General features: G+C 42.5%; 1 protein-coding gene across 1 annotated transcript in view; it reads left to right on the top strand.

Annotated features, from left to right (window-relative positions):
• Window positions 1-335: 335 nt before the first annotated feature.
• Window positions 336-20,787, top strand: part of LOC117447733 (calcium/calmodulin-dependent protein kinase type 1D-like) — a 28,082-nt gene continuing 7,630 nt past the window's right edge. The window contains exons 1-4 of the mRNA XM_034084599.2: window positions 336-1,368; window positions 15,778-15,909; window positions 18,398-18,472; window positions 20,091-20,229. Of these exons, the coding sequence (XP_033940490.1) occupies window positions 1,271-1,368; window positions 15,778-15,909; window positions 18,398-18,472; window positions 20,091-20,229 (444 nt within the window). The 5' untranslated portion in view covers window positions 336-1,270. The remainder of the gene's footprint in view (window positions 1,369-15,777; window positions 15,910-18,397; window positions 18,473-20,090; window positions 20,230-20,787) is intronic.

The raw sequence follows: 20,787 nt of genomic DNA, 5'->3' as shown, positions 1-20,787 counted from the left end.
GATAGACTGGTTCAAGAATAAGAGGTCAACACACTGGACTTCAAAGATGAGCACAGGCAAATCCATATAAATATATACGTTCTTTAATAGATACAACTCGTGCGTATCCTCAACATAAATACATGTATGTGCGGACTGAGCAAAGCTGCGCTGGCTTTGTGTGTTTGAGAGGTGAAGATGGGCTTTCGCACATTATGTTAGTGTAAGTTATTAATAACGCTGCTTTGTCACCCACTCAAACCTCTATTATTTTCTTGTAAGCTCTACAAACCTGCTCATAATGCAATTCACAATTGGAACTTAATTACAAACAGCACCATAATTATAATATTAGTTTTACCTTATCCCATCTTTGCTCAAAGTGTCAGGGTTTAGACAGAATGGGGCATGCAACAAAAAAGCTGCGCATCCTATGATTGTTGATAAGAGTTTGAATGTCAACATTATGAATACATCTTTGAATTATTCAGTGTACACCCTTAGTACATGCATGCACATTGTAGGTAGCAGTTTGACATCTGCACAGTGACACATACAACACATGAATGAAAGTTAAGAGGGGGCGAGGGTTCACCTGCTGTGCATTGGCCCCCAATACTCCTGGCTACGCCCCTGCCCTTTAAATCTTACCTCCTGTCAAAATGAAAGCATGTATTTGTGCATCAACCTAACACAAAACACAAGATGTAAATCACAGACTGGGATCAGGGCAGGAGAGTTTGAACCGGGCCGGTGATTTGGTGCAATGCGAACACTTAAATGGCTCAGTGTGTGCAGGCTGTCAGACAGCCAGGCGGAGCAGCAGCCTCCCACTCCTGCTGCTGGGGGAACACAGCAAGGTCGGTGTTACACAGCACACACAGCAGATCGGATGTGAAGTGTCTTCCTCCTGCAAGCAGCCCGACCTCAGATCACCACATCCCCGCGTTGCCACTGACTGAATCCCGCCTGACAAAGGGGGGAGTGGGGGGGGGGGGAGGAGTGTTTCCCCGTCAAAGGGATCTGAACAGCGGGGAAGCTCAAAGTCGGGATCCGCTACGTCAAACAGATTAGTCAAATAACCTCTCGTGGTAGGACATACCTCCTTCATTTGGGCTTGCCTGGCTGCATGCATGGGCTGAGGAAGCTATATAGTCTGACAAATAGCCAGGAAGCCCTTAGCTAAATACACAAGTACTTTTTCTTTTTCTTTTTCCTCTGGGGTTGGCTGTGCTTGGTCCTCCAGCAGCGTCTCTTCTTATTCTCCTCCTCTCCCCACCCCTGGTGCGAAATGGCGAAAGAAAACGGCGAGTCCAGCAGCGATGGGTCCTGGAAAAAGCATGTCGATGATATCAAGCATATATTTGACTTTAAGGAAGTCCTTGGGACGTGAGTAACACGATAACACACAAACTTTGTATCCAGTTGTGCAAATTAGCGGCAGACAACAATGACACATTCCTTTTCATTTCCGTTGAATCGGTGCTGCTGACAGCTGTTGAATATTTGTTGAATTCACTGAGAACTGCTCGATGGAAAAGAGGAAAAGGCCGTTTTAACTTAAATCCCTAAACAAAGAGACATTTTAAAGATATTTAACGGTGAATTAATTGTTCAAGGAGTGGAAATTATGTTTCATGAGACACAATGTTTGTCAGAATCACAGGTCATTCAAAAAAGCTGCGTGTTTTTATTCTACCATGTACATGGGGATACACAGATCAGGCAGCCATTTATTTTAGGGTCGTTTTATACAACATGACAACTATGAAAAAGACATCGGGGCCTTTTTTCACACATAAATCAGCTCCTCAATTAAGGGACCATCTGTATTGACTTCTAGTGCTCAGTGTCTTTCTTCTCCAAACAGAAAGGCAGATTTAAGCAGAGACACATTATGTCTGGGTTAACAGATACTTGTTACTTTGCACAGTAAATGTTCAGTTTCATTTGTGTCAAGGGACTATTTTGGATGAAGTAATGCTCTTTCCCTTGGACTACAGAGCAGCCAAATTCCAGTTTATTTTGGTCCCCTGTTCGTGCTGCTTGACTTCATGTTTTACCCTGTTTTTGAATAAGTTTTGCGGCAGACAGACAGCCTAATTGTTATCCTGAATGGAAGACCCCAAACTGCTGAAGAGGTCTGTGAGTCACTCTTGTGACTGACTGTGTTTCTCATTTATCCTGCTGGTCTTTAGCCCCTGAAGACATGACCATCCTCCCATGGCTCAGAGGAATGTAATGACGTTTGTATTGTTGGGGATTCGGGAGGGGGCCTTGGCGAGAAAGGGGTTTCCCTGGGGAAATATGCTTGTTTTTTTTTATTTCGAAACAGAAACTGGTGTGAATATGAGGGAAGAAATGGCCTTGAGTCACCATAGCCATACCATTTGTAGCTAAACTGGAATATTTCACGGATGATAAAACAGACACTTTGTGGTTTGTAATACATGCAACCTCATCTCCTGCAAATGTAATAATCTATCTTCTCATTTTGTGCTGTTTGGCATGACAGCCAGGTTTTTTTATTAGTCTTTACTGAGGAACAGGATCATACCATTTTTCATCCAGATTGGTGATTCATAAAGCTCACTCGACACTTCATCTGTTGTACTAAACAGTCAGACGCTGCTACCTGGAGGCTGTTCTGATTTCCCCAAGGCTTTTCATGTGTGAAGCGCCTCTGAACAACACGCAGTGAATCATCCTGATTTACTGTCCACACAATGGCCAGGTTGGAGGAGCACACATCCCTCGCTCACGACATTAACACACATCTCCGAGGCCAGTTTGTCACTATTCAGCCTATTATGTTACATATGATATTATACTGTGTGTACTCGCCCTGATTCACTCCAGGAATCAGGAACGTCTTGTTTCTGCACAGAGAGCTTCAAAACAGGTCAGTTTAGGGCGAGAAGCCTTTGCTTCAGGATTAAAAATGGACGTGAAAGAAGTGTTGGCCAGAGGAAGAGACTTAGATTATCCTCCTTTTCCTCCCACTCCTCTTCATCCTCCTCCTAATACTGCTCCACCTTCAACTGGAGCTTTCCCCTCAGGTTTCCCCTGTCAATCCTCATTCATTTCCGTCTACACAGCAGCCGTCGAAGTACATGTACTCAAGTGCAATACTTAAGTACAATTTAAGAGGTACTTTACTTGAGTATTTATATGACATACTTATTCTCTACTTCATAAGACCATGTCATCCTTCACTAAAATATGATGCAATGTTATAAATAAAAGCTACCTTCATTCTACTGTAGTCAACATTAGCTTAACTCCACCTGCTACAACAATAAAATCAATCATGATAATCAAATATTTAACAATACATAATTCACATGAGCACTTTTGCTGCATATTCTTTATTTTGAGAACTTTATTTGTGTATGCTTACGTTTTCCTTGTCACCTAGTATTTCTACATTGTGTTATGGCTACTTTACTTAAGTTTAGGATACATTTTCCACAGCGGCTGCACAGAGATCTGATTTCATCAGCCGCTGGAGGCCGGTGTGTCTGCGTGTGAACGTTGTGACTGATTACATATTGACAAGAGTTGGTGGAGTACAAAGCCTGCGGTGGTGACAGTAGAGCTTTGGTCACACTTCTTCTCCGTGTTTCCTTGCAGTAGCTGTTTGTATGCTAATGAGAACTTTGACACTGAAGCCAGTCCTCACACCTCGCCGCCACTTTGCCTTGTGGCTAATTTGAGATCCTTAAATTGCTGAAACTCTGCGGAAGCAAATTAAGTAACCTGAGCACCTTCCAGACCCCAGTAACAACTTAAACGAAAACGAACCAAGGTCGATATCAAAAAAGTATTCCGTCCACACGGAATCGGCACAAGAAATGTGTCCATCCACACGAGACCGCTCGACCCGCTGTAGACGCTGTAGTACATATGCCGGGCCTGTAAGCGGAGCTATACTTCCGCCACAAAATACACCAAAAGCAGCGAATAAGACCCCCTCCCTCCAGTACGGTTGCCATGGTTCCCCTTCTGTTTATTCTCCGTGGTGGATTTAGCAACATGTAGTTCTCCATGTCCACTTGTTGCTGATCGTTGTGGTAGAGGAGCTGTAGAATTTGCACTAACATCTGTATCATGGTCAGTAGCGTCTGGAGCACGAACTGAGAGCTGCTGTGATCCGCCATTGTTGTTGTTGTTGTTGTTGGCGAAACGCATCAGCAATGACGCGGGTGACGCTGGGGTGAGCAGGAGAGGTGGGGAGAGGCGGGGCTATGATCGTTTAGGGCGTACACACGGTGCCGCAAGCGTTACGTTACCAAACCTTCCCACTTTGGGATGCGTTATCGTTTGAGGGCTTCCGTTACGGCCTCGTGTGGACGAACCGTCCATACGATAAAGAACTATATAGCAGATGCCACCCGTTTCGTGTCCGTGTGGACGGGCCCTTACTGTAGCCGACTGATTAATGAGGATGCACTAATTATGTTCCCTCTGCTAAAACTGCACGGTAACAAGCTTTCCCCAAATGTAAAATCGGTGTCCTTTACGTGGCACGCATCAGCATTATTCTGACCGCATGGAGATTGCTGTGGCTCTAAAGTCTGCGTCAGTGGGGCCGTCACGACTCACAAATGTAACAAAAGATTGTGGAACCACAACACTGTCAAGGAAACTGTATTTTAAGGTGGGTGAGTCACATCATGGCCAATACTCCCATCTGCTTAAAAAGGTCTGTAACTCAGTATATCAGATCGGTGCCTCCATAATGATAATTGAACATGCTGATATATGCGCTTTTGACCAGCTTATATATGTATTTTGTTTAAAAAATAAGACTAATATGCTAATTTTCAGGTTCATATTTACATGTTGTGCCTCTACTGTGACATGTTTACATGCTTTAAAGTTCAAAAAGCTCTTTTATTTTTCTCAGACTGCCTGTGCTGCAGCACCTCTTTTCACCCTCTGTCTGAAACCAGAGCCCAGTGTGCTCTGATTGGTTAGATGGCCGACTCTGTTGTGATTGGTTAACCGCTTAGAAATGTCCCGCCCCTTAGCTTACCACGTACAATGCTATATAAGTGTGTTACAAAGTGACTTCCCTATGTTACAGAAGTAAACAAACAAAAGTAGTCCAATAGAGACGTTTCAGATAGTGTGTGGGAGAGAAACTGCCTCTGGAGGGACCTTTAGGATTTTAGCCTTCGCAGACCATTTAGATCAGGGGTGGGGAACCTCCGGCCCCCGGGGTGTATACGGCCCGCGAGACCATTTTGGTACGGCCCTCAAGGTAATTTTATAAACACACGCAAAAAAGAAAAAAAAAATTAAAGAAATCTAGACCGCAAACAAATTAAACAAAGCGAGTGCCTGTTTTTCCTGGCCAAGGTCAGGGTCCTTGAACACAACACGAGCCTAACGTGTCATCACGTGGTATATGTCTCGTCTGACAGCATGGAGTCTGACAGGAGTGCAGTTCTGACGGAGAGAACCAAAACGTCGCTCCGGCACTTCCAAGCAGTAGCATTGTTTAAAAAAGGAGCCGTACACATGCCGCAGTTTTTGCGTGGCTGTGTCTTTAGTTGAAAGCCCGGTGGCGATCTGCTCATCTGTCATACTGATCATACAGTCAATAACTTTGTTGTTATTAGCATCTGGTTAGCTAGCTATGGTAACGAATATAAGAAGCTTTTTCTACAACCAGTGAGGTAAAGGCACATCTTTATATGATCATTATAGTTATAAAAAAATAAGAAAATAAAGTAAACGGGTATAAAATATACTATATGACAGTAAAAAAAAGTTGTTATTAATAAACAAGAATACAGTTTGAAAGGAGAGTGATTTGTAAAATATCCATAAAGAAAAAGAAATCTGCTTACAGTTCTGTTTCATATGTGTTGAGAGATGTATCCATAGATCTCCTAATGTTGCTTTCAAAGTGCACTAGATTAATGCTCTTAACTTCAACATTTAAAAAACAATCTTCCCGGGGGAGCATGCCCCCCGGACCCCCCTAGAGGAGGTTAGGTCCCGCCCCCCATTTAAATCACGTCCACATGGATAGAAAACTAAATACATTTGCACACATCTTGTGTCCAATATCTTTCTGTTTTGGTGGTCATGCCACAACCGTGCACGTGCATGCATACGCGAGTCATGGTAAAATGTCTGGATTAAGAGGTTGCTTTTTCTTTGCACAGCATGAAAGAAAGGCGAAATGAATGGGCTGTGATTTTAGTATTTTTAAGCAGAGGTAAATCATTTGTATGGCCCTCGGAGGATGTTGAAAAAATTGAAATGGCCCTTGAGCGGAAAAAGGTTCCCCACCCCTGATTTAGATGGACAAAATCCTATATAACACACTACAGGAAAGGGAAAACCCCAAAAAGCATAATAGGGCTTCTTTAAGGCTAACGTAGAAATATTTATTATCGCCCCTTAGTTGAATGAGGCAATCTTTGTGTTCATTTAGGAAAAAGAATATTGGCTGTGATATAATCTCATATAAATACATTTTGTAGGGTTTGTTGTCATGTTTTTCCTAGAATCTGAGATTACAATGCCAAAATTAATCTCTGTTAGCTAAACCGACACTCATGTCACTTATTGCCACCTAAAGCCACATCTTCATGGTTATCTTTGCCACCAAAGCGGAAAATATCAGTGAAACAAAATGAAGAACTGTTAAATGTACACATACTACAGTCTCTTAATTAACTAATTTCAGCTATTTTATTCCCTTTTTAGCTGTCGCACATCTGTTTTTAACATCTATCTTTACCCTTATTCCAAACATATAATTTCTCCTGAGTTTAATAGTAATGAAATAACAGGCTTTCGTGTCAGACATTAAACCGCCCCCTGATCTCTATGACCCATGCATTTTGGTGACTACCTTCATGCATTGATCATTTTCTGAACTGCAGCTTCTGTAGAGACTAGTTTGGTCCTTGATGCAGGAAAATGGCAGCTAGGCAACTAGCAGGATGGACGTCCTTGGTTGCTCCCCCTCCAAAGAAGACTACCCACCACCGTCCTCCAGCTACAGTCACTGTGGGTGGAGATACTTTGTCATTGACAGTAATGATGGAGAGTCAAATAAGATAATGCGTACTATGTTGCATTCTCCATTAGTATTCATGTCTCTCACCACAGTGTCCTACACGCTGCGTTCAGTGTGTTAAAGTGTAGCACACCGCCCTGTTTCAAAGCACAGGAAGCTATAATCACCCTCATTTAAATTACGGCTGGGCGGTATGGTTTAAATCCAATATCACAATCATTTTTTACCCAATACCCCAGACTAAGGTATACAAAGCGATTCATAAAAATAATTTTTTTATACATAATGATCAGTATTGTGGATATAATGACTAAGTGGCTTAAAACAAATATTACAAAGTAGAATATGACATCCCATTGCTATGATGCAGCCTTTAAAACCAGGTGAAAGACAACACTTCTGCCATATTAGAATATGACGTTATCCCAAATGTAAGATGATGTCTCGTTTCACAAAATCCATATATATTGACAGGCATATTATTTAGGCCTTATTTAAATATTTCATCCTCTCTCCGACCACACTCAGACAGTTTCTTTCCCAAACATTTTCCATCGATAGATGTGTTTCCTTTTGAGTTGTTTTATGAGTCCCATTACCCGTTATCATGCTGTAAACTAACCATCAGTCTGAATTGCAGATTCCTGGAAAGCAGCCTCAGGTGCAGTCAGTGTGTTTTGGGTCGTTTGGACTGTGAGAGCCTCTGGATTTCATTCAAGTCATATTATAGGAGTTTTATTTAATTTGCAGCATCAGATCAGTTCTGTTTACTACCTGGCATCCCATAAACTAGTGGTGGTTAGTCTGGCAGGCAGCGATGAGAAGCCACACTGATCTGATGACATCAGCTCTGCAGCGATAGAAAGTAACTCGAGGTGATTTGAGGTGTTTGTACTTTACTTGAGTCGTACCATTGTATGCAGCTTGTGCTTCTTCCTCTCTCCTACAATTACTTCAAAGGGTTAAAAAATATTCTAAGAATTATTTTCATATTCAAGTATATTTGCAATGATCAATCGATCAATGCAAGTCGATCGACACAATCACATTTGCCAACTATTTTAATAATTGATTAAAAGTAATCTTTTATGCAAACATTTTGTTTTCAGTCTTTAAAAAATGGAACTGTCTACTTTAATTTACGTTTTATATAATTTAAATGTAATATTTGTGGGATTTTAGACTGACAAAACAGATCACCTTAATTTGTATTTTGGAATTGGCCTTAAAACCCATTATTAGCCGAACTATCAACAGCATATTTACATTGTTCTGTCACTAATATTAAAATTACTGGTTTTTTAAACTTCAACTACTGCCCTTTCTTAAAAAGATTATTTACAGCACACACAAAAAACTATTATAAAGAGAGATATACATCGTCCAGTACTGGTGTACTGGACGATGATATGTTAATAAACATAGTGCCTGTTGGTTGGAAACATTGTTATTTTCCCGTAGTTTGTCCAGCTGACTCTGCATTTTGGAAAACTCTGAGTCGACAGAGTAGCATATCAGAGCTGAGCAGATGGTGCTGTTAAAAATAAGAAGTGCTTGTTGTAACTGTAAATCTGCTGCCAATATAACTTCTATTAACAATTCTGAGAGATCCTAGTAAAGCTGCAATCTGGCGATAACCATGATAAATATACAGTACTGCTTAAGCCTTAAGTGAACCAATTGAACGGAACACAACAGGGACCAATGAAATTAATTATAATGACCCTTTTAAAATGCAATTTTCTATATAATATTGTGTCTCCCTAGATTTGAGCTACAATTACAGGATGTTTATTGTTCATGAGTCTGATGACATCTATTTTATATGCATGTACAGTTCATATGCTTAGGAGAATCAGTAATGATCCACAATATCCACTGTCAGTCTTGCTTGCTTATATTATATAATCTGTCATGTCTTCGCTGGACATCGAACGCAGAAGGTCACTCTGCTGATCCCTTCACCTGGATTATCAGGCGTGCTTTTTCCATCCCATGTGTTGCGTAACGGTTCGCTGTAATGCATCTTACACAAGATGATTCTGGGTGATTACTCAGCAGTGACACAGTACAGCCACTGTTAAGAAGCCAGACGTCAAGACCTCCTCCATTACGAAAAAGAAAACAAAAACCTCTAACATTAACAGTGACGCTTTATTTTCTTGATCTATAAAGGACAACCAGCTGAGGTCACAGCCTGGGAAAGTTTCTGATGTTTGATACACGGCTTCACTTTGCATCTGCGGCATCAGTTTCACACAGAGCACAGCCCACATTCACATTTCACATTAGTCAACCTTGATTGTGTCACACACACACACACACACACACACACACACACACACACACACACACACACACACACACACACACACACACACACACACACACACACACACACACACACACACACACACACACACACACACACACACACACACACACACACACAGTCACACACAGTCACACAGTCACACAAGAGGTGGCTCAGTGTCTCTAGGAAGAATTTAAAATTAAAATATTATTATTCATCCCAGTGACTCAGTACCGCTGGGGCAGAACAACATTTTCGGCTCGTAGTTATCTCTCAGGATGGATTGAGATGAGTTTCAATAAAGGGTTCACTTCAAATAGAGGATTGCTCTCATCACTTAGCGCTCATCTCCAACAGCTGGATTATCCCAGAGATTAATTAAGTGCTGGTTGTCACATAGGTTGTTGCAACTAACCATTATTTAGTTGCACCATTTAAGTATTTTAGTAGTAGTGTTAAGGGGCATCTTCTTATTTTCTAGTTTTCCCAACCAATTTACTACAATATAGCACAACATAATCAACAAATTGTCCCATTTTCAAAAGCTGGATTCAGAAATTGTTTGGCATTTTGTGTGAACATTTCCAACACACTGACACTGAGGAGGCAGGTGCGGCTCACTTTATTTAACAACTGTTCTCGGGCTTAAATTACTTCCCTGTCGAATCCCATCTATCCACCTCCAGTTACTCACCTGGTAAAGCCATACACACCTCCAGTTTACAGAGGAGAAGGTGCCAGGTTGTACCACTTTGGTTGTTGTGTGGAGGTGTTACTGTATATTTGTGTGTATGTGCAAATGGAGCATGTGGGTAGTGCAATCACCATATGTCTCCAACAGACATCGCACCTTCTCTTTCCTGTGAATTAGGAATAAATAAATGTAACGCTTGCAGCTCATTTCTCAAGCTTAGTGCATTGACAGAGGGAGATTCTGTCATTCACAGGAAGTGATGTTGCTGCCTGTTAATGTGGTGAGCAGGGGGGGCAGAGACGGTGCTACGCTCTCTGAACGCCGTCTCAGTGAGCTCCATGCTTCCTGTGGTTTTCATCAGCCTGTGTCTCCTGCTGCAGAAAGCATGCTCTGAAAAAAAAAAGCTTGCAAGAGAGGCGTTTGATAGTGGAGGATTTTATTTTCCTGCTAATGTCCACACAGCTGGGGAAATGGGTTGCATGCGCTGAATGGAAATGATGCTCATTGTCCTCACGGCAACAGCTGCGGTGGGAAAGATAGCGCTGTAACACGCCATCAAATAAAGCACCAACTTCCTCACCATTACACCATTTGCATATTGTCCCACATCATGTAAGAACCAGGTCAAAGTCAGAAGGGCGTAGTCTCAAAGCCCCCGCCGTGACACCCGGGGCAGCTTTGTGTCCAGGTAGTGTGTTAGTGTGCAGCCTGTGTTTGTGTGCTCTGACTGACCCTCCCCCCGTGATAGGCTGGAGTGGTGAGGGATTAGCGTGGATTTGAAGGCCTCGCTGGGATTTAATGCAGCGAGTGGTGTTGAGGTTAGAGCCCGGTGGGAGAAACTGATTACACTCTGAGAACATAACGGACCTTTTGATGTTGGCCGTCTTGCTTTTTAAAGGTCACTTAGGCTGCGGCCCCACGAGGACGAATTCGGTCGTTTGCGTTACTGTTTAGTGTCATATAGACCGTTCAGCCACACGAGGACGACCGAATATGGCACTAAACGACTGAGGAAACGACAACGGGTCCCAAGGTGGATAGAAATGCATACGCCACTCTCTGGGGGGTCAAACAGCTCCGTGTGTGCGCCCTATACGGACATTTTCAGATCACTGATAGTGATTGCGCAATAGCCCCGCCTCTCCCCACCTCTTCTGCTCACCTCCGTTTACCCCGCGCCAGTGCTGAAGTGTTTCGCCACCAACAACAACAACAACAACAACAATGGCGGATCGCAGAGTTGCTATCGTGCTCCGGACGCTATTGACCATGCTACAGTTGTTTGTGCAACATCTACAGCAATAATGATGAGGCAATAGCCCCGCCTCTCCCCACCTCTGCTGCTCACCCCCACGTCAAAGTAAACTGCACCCTGAATTCAGATTATTTATCTTTCTCTCGCGAGTGAAGTCTAATCTGACAGGACGGAGACACGCAGCTCTGCTCACCTGAAGCTCCTCCCGCTGCAGCAAAACACACACTTCAAGTCAGATCATCACCCTTAGCTATTTTAATTACCTCTCAAACTCCCTAAACTAGTTATAAATATGTTTATTTTACAGTCGGCCGGGTCACTGATTACTGGATGAGCTGCTGCATGAGACAGACACTGACACTCCCTCCGAAGAGAGGGAGGAAAAAGAGAGGCTCCGTGTATTTTATCATTATATTATATATAAATAAAGGGTTCACTTCAAATAGAGGATTGCTCTCATCACTTAGCGCTCATCTCCAACAGCTGGATTATCCCAGAGATTAATTAAGTGCTGGTTGTCACATAGGTTGTTGCAACTAACCATTATTTAGTTGCACCATTTAAGTATTTTAGTAGTAGTGTTAAGGGGCATCTTCTTATTTTCTAGTTTTCCCAACCAATTTACTACAATATAGCACAACATAATCAACAAATTGTCCCATTTTCAAAAGCTGGATTCAGAAATTGTTTGGCATTTTGTGTGAACATTTCCAACACACTGACACTGAGGAGGCAGGTGCGGCTCACTTTATTTAACAACTGTTCTCGGGCTTAAATTACTTCCCTGTCGAATCCCATCTATCCACCTCCAGTTACTCACCTGGTAAAGCCATACACACCTCCAGTTTACAGAGGAGAAGGTGCCAGGTTGTACCACTTTGGTTGTGTGTGGAGGTGTTACTGTATATTTGTGTGTATGTGCAAATGGAGCATGTGGGTAGTGCAATCACCATATGTCTCCAACAGACATCGCACCTTCTCTTTCCTGTGAATTAGGAATAAATAAATGTAACGCTTGCAGCTCATTTCTCAAGCTTAGTGCATTGACAGAGGGAGATTCTGTCATTCACAGGAAGTGATGTTGCTGCCTGTTAATGTGGTGAGCAGGGGGGGGCAGAGACGGTGCTACGCTCTCTGAACGCCGTCTCAGTGAGCTCCATGCTTCCTGTGGTTTTCATCAGCCTGTGTCTCCTGCTGCAGAAAGCATGCTCTGAAAAAAAAAAGCTTGCAAGAGAGGCGTTTGATAGTGGAGGATTTTATTTTCCTGCTAATGTCCACACAGCTGGGGAAATGGGTTGCATGCGCTGAATGGAAATGATGCTCATTGTCCTCACGGCAACAGCTGCGGTGGGAAAGATAGCGCTGTAACACGCCATCAAATAAAGCACCAACTTCCTCACCATTACACCATTTGCATATTGTCCCACATCATGTAAGAACCAGGTCAAAGTCAGAAGGGCGTAGTCTCAAAGCCCCCGCCGTGACACCCGGGGCAGCTTTGTGTCCAGGTAGTGTGTTAGTGTGCAGCCTGTGTTTGTGTGCTCTGACTGACCCTCCCCCCGTGATAGGCTGGAGTGGTGAGGGATTAGCGTGGATTTGAAGGCCTCGCTGGGATTTAATGCAGCGAGTGGTGTTGAGGTTAGAGCCCGGTGGGAGAAACTGATTACACTCTGAGAACATAACGGACCTTTTGATGTTGGCCGTCTTGCTTTTTAAAGGTCACTTAGGCTGCGGCCCCACGAGGACGAATTCGGTCGTTTGCGTTACTGTTTAGTGTCATATAGACCGTTCAGCCACACGAGGACGACCGAATATGGCACTAAACGACTGAGGAAACGACAACGGGTCCCAAGGTGGATAGAAATGCATACGCCACTCTCTGGGGGGTCAAACAGCTCCGTGTGTGCGCCCTATACGGACATTTTCAGATCACTGATAGTGATTGCGCAATAGCCCCGCCTCTCCCCACCTCTTCTGCTCACCTCCGTTTACCCCGCGCCAGTGCTGAAGTGTTTCGCCACCAACAACAACAACAACAACAATGGCGGATCGCAGAGTTGCTATCGTGCTCCGGACGCTATTGACCATGCTACAGTTGTTTGTGCAACATCTACAGCAATAATGATGAGGCAATAGCCCCGCCTCTCCCCACCTCTGCTGCTCACCCCCACGTCAAAGTAAACTGCACCCTGAATTCAGATTATTTATCTTTCTCTCGCGAGTGAAGTCTAATCTGACAGGACGGAGACACGCAGCTCTGCTCACCTGAAGCTCCTCCCGCTGCAGCAAAACACACACTTCAAGTCAGATCATCACCCTTAGCTATTTTAATTACCTCTCAAACTCCCTAAACTAGTTATAAATATGTTTATTTTTACAGTCGGCCGGGTCACTGATTACTGGATGAGCTGCTGCATGAGACAGACACTGACACTCCCTCCGAAGAGAGGGAGGAAAAAGAGAGGCTCCGTGTATTTATCATTATATTATATAGAGTCGTTATTCATTTGTTTTAAAGCTCAATAAATAACAAAGAAGACCTTTGACCGGCACTTTTATAATTTTGTCCGGAAGATTTCAACTTTAATACACGCTGACTGGCGAAAAACTCTGCCCGGTTCCCTCGGCCCCCACCGCGGAGAATAAACAGAAGGGCAACCATGACAACCATGCTTCTTCGCTGCTTTTGTGGAGGAAGTTACAGCGCCACGTAGAGGCTCCTGCATATGTACTGCAGCTTCTCCAGCGGTTGGAGCTAAACGGAGCGGTCTCGTGTGGGCAGACACTATCCGGATAATATTGCATGTGGACGGAAGCCGATTGCGTTTGCATTAATCCTATGCGTTTAGCCGTTTTCGTCCTCGTGGGGCCGCAGCCTTAAGGTGTGATTCTCAACGTCGCTTTCATCCAATGTTATTTCTGCAATTAAACCTTTATTTCAGAGAGCGAGATCCCCAGCGTTGTCCTTTTTCATTTTGGCAGGAGATTACTAAAGAGATGCTGGATTAGAAATGGATTGCTCCTTTGTAGCATTATACCAATTTTCCTTTAAATACACGTGGCTGCTAGCTAAAAAAATCCATCAAACTGAAATGTATACTTCAATACAAAGATATAAACACTAAATGGACCTTAATTCGAAGACTGTAATGTGAAATAAATGTGCAATATTGTAAATAATGGACTTTATAAAATGATTCAGTATGTGGCTGAATGGCATTTTAGTGAGTATTTAAACCTTTTATTTAAACTAATACATTTAAACCACTGAGGGGAAAGAAGGATTATAAGAAAATGTAAAACCACAGAGCTTTATTTATTTGAGTATAACATAATGAAGTATTGCCCGGCTTGGTTAGCAGTTTATCAAGAATTTATTAATTGAAAGAAGACGGAAGCTATAAAAACAGAGAATTTCACGGCTTCAGGCTCAGATTTCGATTTGATTTCTTCTGATGCGCTGCAGCGAACAAGCCTTCATCAGAGCCCTGAGCTCATGAGTGGATCTTATTTGTGTCTTTTTAGATCATATTTGATTTTAACTCATGTTCAGTAGAGGAAAACAACAAACAGTCCTTATTTAAAAACATTCTCACATTCTTCTAAAGGTGCATTGAGGAGAGGAACGCCTGTGAAGATGGAAACAAAAAAGGATGAGGGGGGGGGGTGGAAAGCAATCACGCTGCCGGCTCAGCGAGATTTATTAAGGTGGAATGGATCTGGTATCATAGCAACAGATACAGATTGCTTGTGCAAATATTCCCTTAATTCTGTATTTGTTTTGTAAAGGCTCTCATGTATGGAGACAGATGGTCCTGAGGAGCACACGCTATCTGCCGTCCTAAATGGGTGTTTCTTTTTGAGGTTTTAAAAGTGTTTGCCGTGCTTTTGGCTGCACACAGGCAGCGAGCTGAGCCAACAGACGGCTGTCGGCCATAGTCAGGGACTATTCCCAATATGCTGTTTGTGTACTCTGGCTTGAGTGCCGTCTATCTACTCACTGACGATGAGTCAATATTGACTAGGCCGCATATAAAGCAGGACTAATGCAGTGAAGTAAAGCAGTACTGTACTTAAGTATCATTTTGAGCAGCTTTAGCTACTTTCAAACAAATGCATTTCTAAAAATGTAACTAGTGGACTAACACTTTAAGTAAAAAAAGAGTGAAACTATTTAAATATTTTACAAAAAGTCAATCAGAACTTTGTTTGTCGACAACACTACTAGACAACAATATTATCTAGAAATGTCACACATAAATGTAGTTAAATACACACATCAAGGCAATTTTTCTGCACAATGATTACTTTTACTTTGTATACTTTAAGTGCATTTAGCTGATAATATTGTTGTGCCTATTACTTAAGTAATTGTATAGGACTTTTACTTATAATGAAGTATTTTGACAATCATGTTTGGGTACTTTAACTCAAGTAAAGCATCTGAATACTTCTTCCAGCAGTGCTAACGTATTTCTCTGTCTCTCTTGCAGCGGTGCGTTTTCTGAAGTGGTGATGGCTCGGGAGAAGGCCACAGGAAAGATGGTCGCAATCAAGTGCATCCCGAAAAAAGCACTGAAGGGGAAGGAGACGAGCATCGAAAACGAAATCGCCGTTCTTAGGAAGTAGGTACCGCCTGAGTGAGCCGTGGGGGAGTGTGCAGAAGAACAGTACTTCAGAAAGGGTCAGCACCTCGCGGCGTCCTCAGGGAAGCTCGTGTGTGTCTGAGTGATGACTCAGAGCCAGGAGGCTGGTGCCGATCACTTTATTTAACAACTGTTGTCAGGCTTAAATTACTTCCCTGTCAAATCCCATCTATCCATCCTGAAAGCTCACCTGGTGGAGGCATATGCAGCTCCAGTATACAGAGGAGTCAGTATGTGACCAGTTGTCACATTTTCAGGTGCTTTACAGTCAAAGAAGAAAGAATGAGTGAATATATATTATAACAATAACTAACCTAAATTGTTTTATCGATAACAGTCACTGAGTTGGATTCAAACAAGGAGCTTTTTAAAGAGTTTTGGACATTAATGCACTCACCACCAATCACCTTTTTAATTTTAAAGCTAAATCTGAGAATTATGGTGCAGGACTGAGGGTTAAGTGCAGGAGAAGGAGACATGTCTCTCTCTTCCTCTCTCTTCCTCTTAAGGTATACAATTATTAAAGGCAATGAAGACTGAAAATGTACCACTTATGTCAAATGAAAGTGCTTTACAGTCAAAAAAAGAGGAAAGAATAGGTGAATATATTATAACAATAACTTACCAAATGTATTCAGACAATGCGAAGTGTTTTAAGGAGCAGTATCAAGGTGGTTATTTTAGGGTTTTGGACATTAATGCAGGGTCACCTTACATTTTGACACTAAATCAGGAATTTTGAGGGTTGAGTGCAGTCATTTCTGTCTCTTCTTCTTTTATTATCTTAAAGGTGGGGTAGGTAAGTTTGAGAAACCGGCTCGAGATACACTTTTTTGTTATATTCCATGGAATGCTCTTCACATCCCGATAGCAATGAATATCTTAAGTGCTTTGACAAAAAATCCATAACAAAATGTCATCTGTGGCAGCCGTAGTACTATAAAAAGCACGACCAATCAAATTCTAGCGCACTCGAGCTGGTTTCTCCAAAATTACCTACCCCACCTTTAAGCTATAACATTTTAAAGGCACTAAGAACAAACAATGATCTTAAATTTGTATACTCTGGTCTGATTATTGATATTGAAAAAAGCAACGGAAAAATATAAAATATCCACCATTTTGGGTCTTCACAGTGTAAACTTGTATGATAAGATTGCAATGACATCAGGCGATCCTCCTGCAGGGCCTGATGGGTGATGATGAGGAGCTCGGTTATCACTCACTGGGTGCGTCTCACTTCTCTTATTTTTCATTTCCTCGCTCCTCGGGCTCGGTATCACCGGAAGTCGATTTGTCTGCGCCATCTTGAGTAGCGTCCCAGTGGCCTTATTTTTGCCGGAGGATCGAGGAGCGATAACTGAGGAGCTATAATCGAGGAAACGCCAGACCATCCTCCGGTGAAATCCTCAGACACTCGCCCCGCCCCCTTACTGTGTATCGCTCACTGATTGGACGATGCAGCGCATGCACTGATCTGGCTGCTGTCAGACGATCAGCTGTGCGGCGTCGTCACTAACGGAGTCACTTCACGTGACGCTCCGGAGGAAAGGACGTCCCATAGCTCTTAAAACTCATTTCCCTGCTTCTCGTGGTTTCCTTGCGTCCCTCCATGCTTCCCTGGTGGGAGGGACTAGTCGCAGGGAAACGACGCAAGTGAGGGACGCAAGGAATCCATTTAACCGAAGTGAGATGCAGCTACTGTTGAAACGAGCACGCCAGTTGTTGGGTGTAGTTGCCTGGTTACAGTTGCTATCCTTTGACTTCCTCCCTGTTTGGATTTCTCATCCCTCTCTTCAATCCTTTTTACACGACTCAGTTTGACAAACTGCACACCTCATTTTCATTCTGGACTTGGTATTGAAAAGGAAGTTGTTGAAGGTTGTTTAGTCCTTTCAGCCTCCTCCTCCTCCTCCTCCTCCTCCTCCTCCTCCTCCTCCTCCTCCTCCTCCTCCTCCTCCTCCTCCTCCACTTTTTCCTTTTCAGCCACCTGCCCTTGTGAACACGCTCGGTCATCTGCATATTTCCACACAGAGGTTTTATAAAAACCTTGTATGTGTGGTTGCCTGGACACAGACTCCCAGCATCTTGATCCCCCCTGTATTATTATTGCCTTCAGGTGCTCCTGCTGACGGGGGTTGCCGCTTCATGAGTCATGTAGCACGCATGCATGTAGAATCCCTCTCCCCCTCGCCTCACCTCACCTCCCCTCCCCCTGCTCTCCATCACACACAAAAGCTTTCTCCCCTGGGTGAATGCTACACTTTGTTTTCAACACGTGCACAAACACACGGAGTGTAATTACGGACAAAGTGCTGCGAACGAATAGCAACAAAATGTTCATTTTCGGTTGGCAGGGCATCATTTTAACAAAAGAAAAGTCTAATTGCACCTCATTAATGGACTGTGCTGAAATGAACAGAGGCTGACAGCTAGCAATGTTTATTTCTTTGTCCTCCCTCTGCAGGATAAAGCATGAGAATATCGTGGCACTAGAGGATATCTACGAGAGTTCGAACCACCTGTACCTCATCATGCAGCTGTAAGTACAACAACCCATCACATCGTCCATTTAGGTCTTTGTCTCCAGGGTTGATAATGTCTAGTTTTTTTTGTTGGGAATAGGTGTCTGTAATGCTAAGGCCCTTTTTTTTCCATCTCAGATGAACGTCTGAGTGAATGCAGCAAGGCTGTAAAGATGAGTGAGATGATATGAGGAATAGGTTTATCTGAGGGTTAGATAAGAAGATTGATACCACTCTCATATCTGTCTGTGTGGAGCAGTAAGCCCCCTTCGTTCCTGTCCAGTATGATTATTTTATCATTATATTCGAGTCACCGAGCTAAGCATAAACCCATAATCTGTGCAAATAACTCAGAAGGTCATTTAAAATATCTGAAGGTATTTCCAGGATCCTCAAAGGCTCCTCTAGCCGCCTGGGTGTAAAATCATTTGATGCATGATGCAAAAGGTTGTTATCCAGGTAGCCAGACGTAACAAATGATTATATGAAGGAAATATGAACATCTTCAAATAAAAATAAAAACATGGACAGAAACAGTAATATTGGAAATTGACATTATAGTGGATGTCATATTGTTTTATACACAGCGTCAAAGGGAATAAGCATATTACCTTTTTAAGATCATAAAGTCCAAGCATTAGCTTTTGTTGAGGCTTTCACAAATTGCCAGGATGTAGTTTAAAGTGTTTCAATTATCTTGTGAAATGCTTTTCGGTCAGTGTTTGTGAAAACCTCTGGGCTGCTTTCCTGTGTGCCATACATCATCATGATTTCAGAGACCTTTCCCCTCACCACATCATTTCACAGTGTTTGTGACTAATGTACCAGCAATTCAGGCAGCCATTATCTTCCCTCCTTGTGCCTCTGAAAGGTGTGTGATGTGGCCTTGTATCCACAGGCATATTATCCCTATTATTTCTCAACTTAATGAGTCACTTGTGTCTTTGCCTTTTGTTAATGTGCTTTAAAGTAGTTTAGATGAAATTGCTGGTACATCCATTGCAAGCACTTCAAAGTTACATAATGTGACAAAGGGACAAAAGTAACGATGACACATGATGCATTTGGAAAAGTAAAGTATATAATCACCACCGACTGATTTAAACACACTGTTTCAACAACCGCAGTTAAATGACAATTACGCTTAATCATCCATTTTAATTCTGGTAATGAACTGAACAAGGCATTTTTTTTATATTTGTCTCATTGGGTTACTTATAATTTTCATTCAGATTTCAAGTGCTGCAATCCAACAATTTACCCCAGAAATGCAAGTTTGGGAAATTAAATGTTATCACAGTTATTACTCACTGGTTTTATTCCAACAAGGAGGCCGTTACCTTAAATGTTTAAGGCTGAATCAGGACACTTTGGTGCAGGATCAAGGGTTAAGTAAAGAAGTAAGAATACATTGTATTTTAAAGGGGACTGAAACGAGAGCCAAATGTGCATCAACATATAATTTTTACTGCAGATGTATTGGGTTGTAATATGTAGGTTAACCTGGCAGCTACACATGGCAAAACACTCGCCTTTAAGATGAAGTCAATCATTTTTTATTAAAATAATACTATTACAATGGTCATACTAGTTAAAGTATGTTGTATGAAATAAACCTGTCTCTTGTGCTGACAGGGTGTCTGGAGGCGAGCTGTTCGACCGCATCGTAGAGAAAGGCTTCTACACGGAGATGGACGCCAGTCGCCTCATTCGACAGGTTTTGGATGCAGTCAACTACCTGCACAATATGGGCATCGTGCACAGAGACTTGAAGGTATAGCAGGGTCTTTTATTTATAGTTAAACATAGTTCCTCATGAAATCCACTACAGGAGCTGGAAATGTTTTGCCACTCATCGAGGAGGACCCTTCAGTCGTAGTGAGAGGGAAATCCCTTCAATTTAACCTTTGAGGGATGATCTTACGTGAGCGCTTCACAAGGCATCACCCACGGAGGTTAAATGTCGGGGATTTTCCTTCTCGCTGAAAGTGATGAAGCCTCTTGGTTGAGCCGTAAAACTCCCCCGCTTCTTAAATGATAAATCCGGGGGATTTAGTTTCATATCTCATGATATGGTACTGCCTGGATGACTGAAATTAATCCATACAGACTGTGCATGAGGTCCCATGAACACACACAATATATTCTCAATTACTTTTTATTTGGTATTCTTCTAAAGACCACAGATAAACTAAAGGGGTATATTCAAATTCTCCTTCTATGGAAATAAAAATCTATGGAATATACTAAAATGATTTGGCTTTTTAGAAACTAATGTGCTTGCAGGATTCTTGCTTTTTTGAATTTGTATCCTTATAGTTGATTGTACTTA

Source organism: Pseudochaenichthys georgianus, chromosome 6, assembly GCF_902827115.2.
Source record: "Pseudochaenichthys georgianus chromosome 6, fPseGeo1.2, whole genome shotgun sequence".
NCBI classification, from domain to species: domain Eukaryota; kingdom Metazoa; phylum Chordata; class Actinopteri; order Perciformes; family Channichthyidae; genus Pseudochaenichthys; species Pseudochaenichthys georgianus.
This window is presented reverse-complemented; position numbering and strand designations above follow the sequence as displayed.